Here is a 12,745-nt window from a genome sequence, read left to right as displayed (position 1 = left end):
CTTACAGTACCTTCTGATGACATGAAATTAGGATCTTTTAACTTAATCAGGATATCTTATTATTTGTCAAAGCTTTTGCTGTTGTGGAAACTCATTAATCCACTGATAGAAGTATGACAACTTGTAGTTCTAAAACTCTACTTACTATGAACTTTGCTCAGGTGTACACCCATCTTTCTTTCAAGTTGTACAACAAAGCTTTCAACCCATCATGCCAATAACATCTACGTCTCAAAGTCAAATCACAATTAACATAGTCCAATCACATCACTACCTTTTCCACTCCTGTAAGCAATAATTAAATCCTACTTCAGTTATTCATCCCAAAACTCTTTTTGTGATATAACCTTGACTAGAGGTAGAATAGCACATTCAAAACCTTACAAAGGAAGAACACATTTAATATTTTTTTTGCCTTCCAGCTCTGTCAGATAATATCAGTGAGGTGCATGGTGTGGAACTATATTTGCAATCTTCTAAAGTTTTCATACAACTTTCCATTTCACTTTGGTATTTAATTAAGTCAGTTTACTTTAAATGCTTTGCTGTCATGAACAGTATTTCTTAATTTTACACTTTCTTTAGACTTATTTTCCTCCTTTATGCTTAATATTCTGAAAATATTTGACATTCTACTCTAACATTTATTATTATGCAGACACACAAGATACTTATCAGCTGAAAAGACAATGTCATGAGTTTTCCCGGGATGTATAAAGATATTTTTCTAATCTGAATACAGGTTTCCGAATATTAAGCTTTTTTAACATATCAGTGTAAGTTTGCATATAATTGATTATACATTGTACTCTATGGAAAGGGTTATGGGAGCATTTGAGGGAGCAGAGCAAATGTCAAGGGTTAGAAGTTAAATTTCAAAGTCACTTCACTAAAAAAGAAAGTGAAATGATTAAGCTGTGTGACTAATGCTGCTTTTTGGATTTTAGTAGCATGAAGCTGCTGCTGTTACCTGAGCATGCTGGGTTTGTGCAAGCTCCTCTTTCTTGCGTTTCATGAGCTCTTTTCTCAGCTCTTTTGGTGCTTTCTCCACTTCATTAAAAACCTAGTGTATAAGCATGCAGAAGGTGGGGAAAATAACATTTTTTTCTCCACAGCAAGCATTTGTTGTGAACATGAGAGGTGTAGTTCAAGCACTAAGGTACTGGAAAGCATGCAGAAGTGTTAGTTTGGTGAAAAAGGAAAAGATAGTGCATGCTCTGTGCAAGTCTAAGTGCAGCGTAGAAAGGAGCCATAAACCAATCTGATTTTACATGCAAATGTTAATGAAGTGCTCTCAGAACCAGTGATCCCTTCCTATGGATTACTTTATCTCATTAATGTGTTTTCATGCAGTAACTTAAACAGCCATCGATTAAGAAAGCCGCTTGCAATAGTAATGGTCTCTTTAAACAGTACAGGAAATTTTATAAAATATTTTTATCCCCAGAGTAACAGTTCTGAAACAAGTGGAAGTTTAGAGGAACTTCCACTGAAAAACAGCTTTCATTGACATTTTCTCATATCCAAATTGATACAATGTCATTTCTATATTCTCAACCACAAATTACACTTACATAGTATGTTTTAAAATATAAAAGAGGCATATAAGCACACTAAAGATAAAAGGGCTGTAAGTATTCAGTTTTAAAAAGTAAACCTTTGAAACAACCACCCCCACCAATTATTATAGTCTTAAAGAACTCTGCATTACAGTTAGGCTGAAATTATATAAAATATGTTTCAGTATAGTGCACTTTGAAATGGTGAGCTAATTTCTAAATATTATCTGATAAAACAACTTGCTAAGAATATGATGATTTGATGATTTTGTTTAGTGGAGATTAAATATTGCCAGTTTTTAACATTATATACTGTCCAATATAACATGGATAGTGTTAGAGCTCTGACTGCATTTTCCTCCAAACTGTAAATCTCCTCATTGAACTATAAATAAAAAAAAGTATGCCTCCAAGAACAAATGTTTATTTAATAGAGGAAGCCCCATCAGAAATCAGAGTCCAAACCACCACATGCTATTCCTGTTTCCAAGAAAGAAATGTTTTTAGATCAGTATACAGCATTAAGTTCCACCAGCTTCCCCATATAAGACCCAATCACCAGTAAAAAGAAACTCAAAAATGCAAGAAGTTCAGCAAAAGAGGGAAAAAAAATGATTAATACATACCAGTGTACAGTTCAAAATAAATAAAATATATATTTTTCTAAACATGTTCATACTATAGGGTCCTTCTGCATAAAAGCTCTGATAGTGCACCACAGATTTTTCAATTAATGAATATTAATCTAATAACTACTCTTATTTTTGAATAAATTATATTCACTTATATGCAGAACTATAACTATGCAATTGTTTTAAAAATAAAATACAGCCTTCATATACAAAAAACTATATGTAAATACACCACTCTCTCATGCGCTAACACAAGCAAATTAACAGTTTAGACCAGAGGCTCTCAAACTGTGGTCCGTGAGCTCCATTCAGGTGGTCCGTGGATAGCTCCCAATAAGGTGCGCGCCTGAGTGGGCACACACAAGAGAATGAAGGGCCGCCCACCTAATTAGTGGAGCCGCGCAGGCATCGCTTCACTAATTAGGTGCCTGGTCCCTGGAGAAGACACACATGTAAGGTGAGGTGGTGGCCTTGGGGGGAATAGAGGGTAGGTGGGAGGGGGCAATGGGGTGAGAAGAGGGGGTGAGGGGAATTTGGGATGTGCAGGGCTGCGGCGGCCAGAGAAAGGGGTGACTTTCCCCAGCTCCAGGGCTGCGGCTGCCATGGAGAGACGGCCCTCCTTCCCAGCCTCAGCTCAGGGTTTGCTGTGTTGGGGGAGAGAGGGAGAGACTCCCCTCCTTTCCAGCCCCAGCTCGGGGGACTGCTGCAGTGGAGGAGAGAGGGCACATCCATCGCATTGGAAAGGTAAGACTACTGATATTAAAATATGAGTTGTGCGCTTTTATTTGTGGAACAAAAAAACACTGATTATTATTAAGCTTTTTTTTATATAGTGCTTTTATCCAAAGCGCTTTACAATAGTTAGCTAACGGTAAAAACAACATTAAGTGGTCTGCCGAGACCCTCAGCAATTTTCAAGTGGCCCACGAAGAAAAAAGTTTGAGAACCACTGGTTTAGACTTTCAGCATCATCCTTCACTCACTTGTTTCACTATATTACTTAGATCTGCAACTAGTCATAAAAACTTTTCAGCTGTCAATTTTTTCCCCTCCCAATTGAGTTAAAAATCAGAAGAGACAACTCCTGCCAGGGTTACATCTTTTACAGACAAGTTATAAAATATGGGCTTAATGAGTAAACAAATGGAAACTTACAGTAGGTAACTCAACTGTTACCAAAGCTGTATTATTGTTCTTTAAATTCCAACATTACAAATATAGGGAAATTTGGCTTTTTTGTTTTGTAGAATGCTATCAACCCAAATTAAAATTTATTAATTTTAAAGATTATATGAAAGATACAAATGTGCTAATCTATCAATGACTTATGCAGAAGTCAATATTTCAATGGTCTGTTAGCTGTTTTGTATGCAATAAAACAAAAAAATGACAAGGGCTGTAAATGGCCCCAGAAGTAGTTATGGCAGGGATAAAGGAAGTCCAACCATGCTTGCCTCTGGCCAAGCCCCCTACTTTCTAAATTATCAATGAGTCTTACCTCTTTTTTTTTGTTTTTCAACATGCTCTGGAATTTGGACAATTCCTTCTCCTGCTCTGCTTTGATGCGTTTTGCTTCATCTCGTAAGCGATTTGTGTGTTCCTGTTCCAAACGTTCTATTGTCTGTTTTTGCTGCTTTTCTAGATTTTCAATCTCTTGATCATACTGCCGCTTTTTACTCTGTAAAATAATTCCATTTCATCTAATATTTTTCTAGAAAGTTAAATTCAGGAGGGTTGAAAATTCTGCAGAACTGTCCAGTCAAAGCAATGATGTTTGCTCAGCTTAGCTAGGGAATTCCAAATTGTGGTATACCAAATTTTGAATTTGTGATGAATGTGTTTGAAATGTGAACAGAGCATGCCTTGCTTGCGCTGAAAAATGCCTGGAGACCTCTTGTGTTATGAATCTTTAAGCATTACACAACAGACACAATTTACTATATACATTTTACATTCATAACTCTGGAATTGAATCATCACAGTCTAAAAATACAGGCCTCTAAAACTTGTGTTAACAGATACCACCCCTCAGCAAATAATAGAGTCCTTATCTTCAGTCAGCCACTAGAGGGCAATACTTCTCAAATCATACCAGTACATTATGCTGGAAATAATTTAGATGGAAGTGCATAAAACGAGAGCGAGCGAGGATGGGAGGCACAGCACAGGATATTTAGCAGCTCCAGATCAAAACATCTTGTGAGTCTAGCAGGGGGCCTCTGCTATCTATCTTATTGTAGGTATTTCCAAGGTGACTATTACCTTGGCCTATGACCTGCTATGTAGGAGGCAGGAGGAGGAGCTACTTAGCTTCTTAAGGAAGCTGGACCATGCTCATGCTTGTAGGGGTAGGGGGAGTTGCCTGTGGGAAAGGGAATCCTTTTTGCGTCTTCTGTTCTGGCTGCTGCAAGCCTACTTTGATGTGTTGCAAAGAAAGATTTAGATGTAGTGGGGGGAAAGCTAATTTGGTGCATATATGATGAGGCGATTCCTTTGATTCCCCACAGAAGCAGCTTTTACTCCCTGAGGGAATTCTGTGCCACTGCGCATGCACAGAATTTATATCTCCTGCAGATTTCTTTGCTTCCCTGCAGAAAAATGACTTTCTGACTGGGAAGCAAAGGGAAACCACAAGAGCAGTCATGTGACCCTCCCCAGAAGTATGTTTTGGGTGCCCAGGGCAGCTGTCAGAGAGGTAGCAGAGGGGTAGGAGGCGGGACTGGGGAAGACCTGGCTGGTGGCTCCTACCCTGCACCGGACTCAGCAGATAGTCCTGGCTGGGCTGGGGAGTACAGGACTTCCTCTTTCCCTGCATGGCATCTGGGGCCGGATCAGACCCATCCCCAGATTTCTCCCCCGGTTGCAGGCTCTGCAAACTCCCACCACCCCACCACTTCCTGCACCCATTGCTCTTCAGCTGCAGGGGGAGGGATTCCTGTACATGGAACTGCTTTCCCACTCACCCAAACGTGTGTATCCAGACCCTCCCACCAAGCCTCAGCGCCCCCGCACTCAGAACCCGCCTGATGAGCCCCACTCCCCCTGCACCTGGACCACCCCGACCAGCCACCCAGATCCCCAACCCACCAAGCCCCTACCAGCTGCATCTGGACCACCCACTGAATCCCCCACGCCCAGACCCCCCTGCCGAGCTCTATCCCCCCCCACCCCCCACCCAGACTCCTCTCCCGCCGCTGAGGCCCAACCACCTTCACCTGGACCCCCCCGCAGAGTCCCATTACCATTGCACCCAGAACCCTCCAACAAGCCCCTGTACATCCAGATCTCCCCTGCAACTGGATCCCCCACTGAGCTGCCTGCACCCATATTGCCCCATACAGAATCCTCTAATCCCACACCTGGATTCCCCCATATTAAGTCCCTCCACACTTGGATCCTACCTTGTTAAGCTTGCCTGCCCACATAGAGGGGCAGTATCCTGGGATGTTTCTGGGGCAGGCCCAGACCTTGCGCTGTGTCAGCGTTGGGTACAGGCTCACCGCTAAGTCTGTGTCCCAGGGAGGGAGTTGCATAGTGATCTCCCACCTTTGTGCAGCCAGTGGCCTGTGCTCCCCAATGCCATGCTGGAGCCTTCACATTAATTTAACAAATATAATTTGGAAAATTTTAAAATATTGCGTGCAAAATTTTAAAATTTTTGGTGTAGAATGCCCTTAGGAGTAAGCTTTGAAGGACCTGGGGACTAGAGGACCTTCATTATTGAGAGTGACCATTTGAATACCTTCTGCAGTCACCCTCCTGGATCAGAAGGCGCTAACAGCTGTTATTTCATTCCTCTGATGAGTCACACAGGAACTGGGCTGAATGAAAGCCCAGTACTGACTGGGCTCAGGCAGGCTGGAGTTGATTTGGAGATGGCTAGGGATAGGACTGCACTTGCTTATTGCTGCTAAGGTTCCTTCTCTCTGGACCAAGAAGCAGGAGAGAAATTCCTGGAGGGTCCCAGAGAAGAGGATCTTTTGGGAAACCAAAGGCAGTGCCCTCAGAGGAGGTAGGACATGCTAGGTATTCCCTGAGGATAGGCTTTCTACCTTGCTGGTCCTCACCTGAGATACTTCACAACTAGCATTTCCCACACAATTCAAACAAAAGTATCCTCCAATTTTTGGTTGTGTGAGGACTTAGCATTATCAGCAATTCCAGGCCCTAGAGCTCCTGTAGAACTTGTCATACTGCATTCCCGAAAGGGCTGACCTGCTGCTAGGAAGAGGGCTTGCATAATCTTGGGGCCTCAAGTGCATGCTGCAGAGGCAGCTGTACACTGGTGAATATCTCTGGCCTAGTCTTTTTGCTTTAGCCCAGACATCTGGTAAAGGAAATGTCCCTCCTCTTGCTAGAGAGGAAAACAACTGAAGTATGTGAATTAGCAAACCAATTAATGGAGTGGGAAAGACAGCCTCCCAAAAACTGGTTTTATCACCCTCTGCTGAGTAGGAAGCACTATTTCCAAGCATTTTGATTAGCTCGGGAGATCAACAAGACTACCTGTCAAAATCTCTAAGTAGAGAGAACAAGGACTGAATAAACATGAACACTGAACTACAGAGCAGTACCCTCAGCAGGAAAAGCCTAGGCTGTTGCTACCCATGTTCACCTACTCCATCAATATGACATCTTTTAAGAGCACTAAATTTAATCAATAAAAAGCTGCCTTATATCACGTAGGTGCAAAAAAAAAATCCAACTTACCGTCATTTCCTGTTCAAAGCGTCTGAACATCTGTTCTCGTTGTTGTAGGAGTTTATTACTGAGCTGCTGTTGAGCTCTCTGCTCTTCTTTTTGAAGAAGTCTTAGCTCCCGCAGCTCTTGACGTCTGATAATAAGCAGTTGTGTTGGTGGGGCAAAAGAAGAGAGGAAGTGAATAAAGATAAAAATAATTTTTAAAAAAAAATCAACAATTTGGGCTCAATAATGCCAGTTTTAAAAAAGAAATGTAAGATTAGACTTGGATTTTTGTATCATTATTTTAAAATAAACAGTTTTTCCTTCTGCTAACAAGAAGATCTAAATTTAATCCCAATGCACTATAAAAACAAACCCCAGAGCGCTCTCTCATTAATTAAAGATTCTTCCTGTGTTATTCAGGAAGGAAAAAGTCATTTAGAGATTTTTACTCACCGAAGAAATCTCAATTCTTCACTTTTTGAATCATTTTCAGTAACTATTTTTGAAGTTGTCACACTCACTTCTACTCCGTCAACAACAAATTTGCGAGTTTTCTTTAATGTTTTCTTGTGTCTTCTAGTTTCCTGAATGAAAATATTGTTATTCTGTGTTCAACTAAATAACACTTTTTTACATCTGATAAATTAAATTACTGAGTTTCTAAATAGAGAACAACTGCATACAATACAGCAAAAGTAAATTGTCCTCAAGTTACAAGAGCCTGAAAAGTCCTCTTACTGGTGCCAAGAAGTTAAACTTTTCTTAGCCAGCAAAGGGGGAAATTAAGCTATTATTATTTCCTATAACTTAAGTTGCCATTTATCTAGACAATTTTTTAAATCTTCCAACATGAACTGATGCAGTGTTATCTTCCTGAGTCTGAAAACAGTTCTATTGCCTTTGTTGTTCCCCATTGCTTTCCCTTGAATTCATCAAGACTAGACATTTTCACAGATGTCCCCAGGATTCTGAAAAGTGGCACTGAAACTAGGATGACCAGACAGCAAATGTGAAAAATTGGGACAGGGGGTGGGGTGTAATAGGAGTCTATATAAGAAAAAGACCCAAAAATCAGGACTGTCCCTATAAAATCAGGACACCTAGTCACCCTAACTGAAACTGAATAAAGATTTGCTAATTTCATCCTACCACTTCTGCCTGAGAAACTTATCAGCAAAAACAGAGGCAGGTAATGGGAAAAGGGGACCCGAACTGTTGGTCAGAGGAGGGGCAATATAGCAGACCCCTTCCTTACAACACTTTGGGGTAGAGTAGGAGAGGCTCCTGAGTGGAGAAGAAAAAGAGAGCAAATTGTTCTCATCCCTTAACCAGGGTTTCACATTTGTCAGACACTTGCAAGCCAGTAGTGGATATGAAAGAAGGAGTTCAAGAGCAGTATCCATGGACAACACCTCTGGTGGGAATCCCAATACCCTCCCCTTCAGTTACCGACAGTAGCACCGGGGGAGGAGAGTGAGACTCTCCACGGACAATGCCTCTCTAGACCTTGGTGGCAACTCCCACCAGCCTTTTGTCCTTAGGCTTAGTCCTATGGCCGTTAAGTGTTCGGTAAATTTTTCAAGCTGTGTTCAACAACAGACCTGCTTCTAATGTGAATCAGTGAGGTGATCAAATGTCAAACGTTACTGCCAGATTCCATGCCTTGACAGTGCTTCATTAACTTTCCGATTTAATCAATGTATTAAATTCTCCTTTCAATTCAGCAGTACCTCATGACTTCAAGTATCACGTGACTAACAAATTCTCAGCCTTTTATTATTATTTTATTACACTTTACTACACAGTACCAAAATTATGACTTCATTGAGATAAAAGGGAGTAGTTCTCACCTCTCAGAACTACTGGTTTTTATTTTATTTTACTGGTTTTGATATTATTTTATTTCAGTAGCACAGAGGTCCCAGCTGAAGTTGGGTCCTCATCATACTAGGCACTGTAAAAATATATTAAGTTTTGACCTACACACAGTTTTTGTACTGGGTGTGATTTTTTTTTTTTTAAACCAACACCATGGATACTGTTATACTGGTATAAATGTGCCTTATGTTCCTCTTGCTGAATAGGAATGATATATATTGATATAAGCAGTTATACTAGCACAACTGCATTCATACCAGTATAGGTAAAGCACCTTTTGTTGTAGAAAAGCCTTATGATACAATTGCTATCCTGACAATCTTGCAGTCTAAATCAGTGGTTTTAAACTTTTTTTTCTGGGGACCCAGTTGAAGAAAATTGTTGATGCCAGCGATCCAAAGGAGCTGGGGATGAGGGGTTTGGGGTGTGGGAGGCGCTCAGGGCTGGGGCATAGGGTTGGGATGTGGGGGTGAGGGCTGCGGGGTGGGGCTGGAAATGAGGGGTTCAGGGTGTGGGAGGGGGCTCTGGGCTGGGGCAGGCCTGCAGGAGGGGGTCAGGGCTCTGGGCTGGGGGTGCAGGCTCTGGGTTGGGGCTGGGGATGAGGGGTGGAGGAAGGGGGGCTCAGGGCTGGGGAAGGAGATTGGGGCATGGGGTTAAGTTGCGGACTTACCTGTGGTGGCTCCCGATCAGCGGTGCAGCCAGGGTGCAGAGGCGGCCTTCCCGCCCGTCCTGGCACCGCAGACCACAGTGCGCCTGAAGCGGCCAGCAGCAAGTCCAGCTCTACGCGGCTCTCACCCGCAGGCACCACCCCCAAGCTCCCACTGGCTGGGAACTAGCCAATGGGAGTGTAGAGCTGGGGCTCAGGGTGGGGGCAGCACACAGAATCCCGTGGCCCCCCCTGCCTTTGACCCAGACCTGCTGCTGGCCTCTTCCGGGGTGCAGCGCAATGTCGGAACAGGTAGGCACTAGCCTGCCTTAACTGAGCAGCACCGCCGATGGGACTTTTAATGTCCCAGTTGGCGGTGCTGATCGGAGCGACCCAGTGCCTTACATGCTGCAACCCAGTACTGGGTCGCGACCTGAACTTTGAAAAACACTGGTCTAAATAGTCAGGACATAAAATATTATAACTAATTGTCTACACTTACTTGTAAAGATATTGATCCTGTGTCCTTGTTTTTAGTGAGGAAGCTAGAGATGGACAAGTTCAAATCAATGCTATTATCAGCTGTGGAACCAGTGCCTGAATCTGTATCATTTTCCTTTAGTGTCTCAGGTTCTAGCTGCTGTGATGTTTCAGCACTGGCTTGATTACCCATTTTAACTTCTTCCTCATTTTCTTCTGTGCTAACACTAATAATGGGTATTAGAGTGAGTTCAGAATCATTAGGTTGTTCAACTGCAGGATCTTGAAGCTTGTTCTTAAGTGGTGCATCACACGGAACTTCTGAATGCTCTGCATTTATCTGAATGTTGTTCTCCTGGGTATCCTCAGGTTCATTTGTTTCTGAATTTTGGTCAGGCTCAACCACTTTATCCACACTTTCAATTTGAATTTCTTCAGTGTTATTTGTCTCATGAATATTCTCAGTCTTGCTCTGTATTGGCTTCTGGTCTATATCACCCACTTTTCCTGAATCCTTGACCTCAGTTTCCTCTATGCTGCTTGTCTTATGAACATCTTCATTTTCACTTTCAACTAATTTCTGATTTATATCAGTCTCTTTATCTCCACTTTTAATCTGAGTTTCTTCAGAGCTGCTTGTCTCGTGAACATGCTCAGTTCTACTTTCCATTAGCTTCTGGACTGTCCCGGGTATTTTATCTCCATTACTGATTTGTCTTTCACTAGTGCTGCCTGTCTCTTGAGCATTGTCAGCTCCATTTTTTATTGGCTCCTGCTCTGTGTCAGCCATTTTCTCTGCACCTTTAACCAGAGTTTCATTAGTGCTGCCTGTCATCTCATCTTTCTGAACTTCTTCAGATTTACCATCATCCTTTTGCTCTGTACTTTTTTCTATCGTTGTTCCTTCATTCTTATTTTCCTGGCTATCTGTTCCACTTTCTTTCTCCTCTCTCTCCCCAGTCTCTTTAGATATCACTTCTGTAGTTTGAATACTGGCATCTTCAATTTCAGGTGCTATTTTCAGTTTATTTTCATCTGTCTCTTCATTTTCTATGGCACTTCTTTCCTCTGTTTTCAGACTATGTTTATCGTTTGTTTCTAATGTTGTGATTGTATCAACTTCTTTTCTTTCTGTCTGTGATCCAGTGTCTTCATTTACTACTTCTGTTTTTCCAGTATTCTTTTCAACTCCTGATCTTTTCTCTGGCTCATCTTCCTCAGTTAATACTGACCCATTCTGCACCTTTACAGTATCTCCAGGAGTGGTATCAGACACATCATTAATTGTCTTGGGTTCATTAGCAGTTGTTTTATCATCTGGAAATACATTGATGTTCTTCTCCTCAGCAGCATTATTTTCTGTTTTCTCAGAAACAGATTCCAGAATCGAGGCATTCTGTGAAAGTTTATCTTCTTCAGAGCTGGCAATACTAAGGTCAGAGGAGGCACGCTTGTTTGTTGGTAATTGCTAAAAATATATTTAAAAAAGAAAAAAAATTACTATTTTCTAATTTATGTAGAAAACAATTATACAAAAATTTCTTGCACCGAGCGATATGTATATGAAAAAACACTACATGTATGTACTTGGTTTCCAGGAAAAATAAATTCCATAATCTCAGACTATTTGACAAGACATAACCACAGAACTATTACATCTGTAGAAAAGCCCTTCTGACCAGTTTACAATTTCACAGGAGCCCTTTCTCAGTCCCTGAGGGACGCTGGACATCCTTTGCCTCAGCACTCACACACCTTGTAAAGTCCTCATAAGCCCTACCTCCACCACTTTACACCCTATATGGTTCTTCTGGCCACAGAGGTGAGATTCTGTGTGCACACCTAAGAGGCACAACAAAAAATCTTGGCCTTACGCTATCTTTTTGCCCCCCCGATCCTGGGATACTCAAGGGACTGGAGAGGACCTGAGTATAAATTAAACATACCTGGGGGCGCGTCTAAATTACCGCATCTTCCCCAGGCTGCCCTATGGACCGCGGCATTGCCCACAAATCTGAGTACTGCCCCAGCATGCCCCTAGTACGTTCCCTTTGCCAGGGCTTGTGAGAGGATACACAGAAAGCAGTCTCATCGCTGTTTTTACAGTGCTTGTACCTGGGAAATCCATCCATAGCCAGAAGTGGGGCTTTCATGGCCCTTTTACTTAGCATAAGGCTGGAGTGGGGATGAGGATCTCATCCCATAGGTCCCAACTAATTAGCAGAAATACATCTAATTAGGCTTTTTGCTTTGTAGCCAACTTTGCTCCACTCACATGTGAAAAAAAACAAAACAATTCTTTTCAACAATGGCACTATGCCTCCAGGAGAGTTATTTCCATGTCAAATTTTAACTTGCAAATGTTTAAGAAGGTTGTAACATTTTCTTTGTTTTTTAAACATATAGCTATATTATATTATAATATCAGTATATAGATATAAAAATTGGAAAAGTGTATTTTTTAACCTCTTCTCACACAAAAATGGCTGAACAATTTTTACACAAACTTCAAAAGTTCACCTTCAGGCAGAGACCAAGTGTGAGAAATTTCAGTTAGAAAGGTAAAAGTTTTTAGCAGATATGAATGGATGGTAACAAGAAGTTATAATCAAAACGATTATGTGAACATAACTCTAGCAATTGTTGTTGCTAGACTGTGAATTAATATTATATTTCTATAAAGACAGATACAGACAAATATATCTCAAATCATAATTATTCTTTCACTCTTCGGAGCGATAATAATACATCTTTGTCTATATTTACTACTAGAACTCCATAATCTGTGAATGAAACTGTTACAATTTGCCATTAGGAGATTATAGTATATAATTTAAAATGTTATGTAAATTATGCCTAGCTAC

At 41.4% G+C, this 12,745-nt stretch overlaps 1 protein-coding gene across 2 annotated transcripts in view; it reads right to left on the bottom strand.

The window, feature by feature from the left end:
* SLK (STE20 like kinase) overlaps positions 1-12,745 on the bottom strand; it is a 71,969-nt gene that overhangs the window by 16,046 nt on the left and 43,178 nt on the right. Inside the window, exons 9-13 of one of the 2 annotated variants that reach the window (XM_039481028.1) lie at positions 9,904-11,349; positions 7,331-7,461; positions 6,902-7,025; positions 3,690-3,869; positions 971-1,063 (exon numbers count right to left, since the gene is read on the bottom strand). In XM_039481028.1, coding sequence (XP_039336962.1) covers positions 971-1,063; positions 3,690-3,869; positions 6,902-7,025; positions 7,331-7,461; positions 9,904-11,349 — 1,974 coding nt within the window. The remainder of the gene's footprint in view (positions 1-970; positions 1,064-3,689; positions 3,870-6,901; positions 7,026-7,330; positions 7,462-9,903; positions 11,350-12,745) is intronic. The other variant, XM_039481029.1, reaches the window with a different exon arrangement.

Source organism: Mauremys reevesii, linkage group 7 (assembly GCF_016161935.1).
Source record: "Mauremys reevesii isolate NIE-2019 linkage group 7, ASM1616193v1, whole genome shotgun sequence".
NCBI classification, from domain to species: Eukaryota; Metazoa; Chordata; order Testudines; family Geoemydidae; genus Mauremys; species Mauremys reevesii.
The sequence above is the reverse complement of the archived record's forward strand: the minus strand, read 5'-3'. Positions and strand labels throughout refer to the sequence as shown.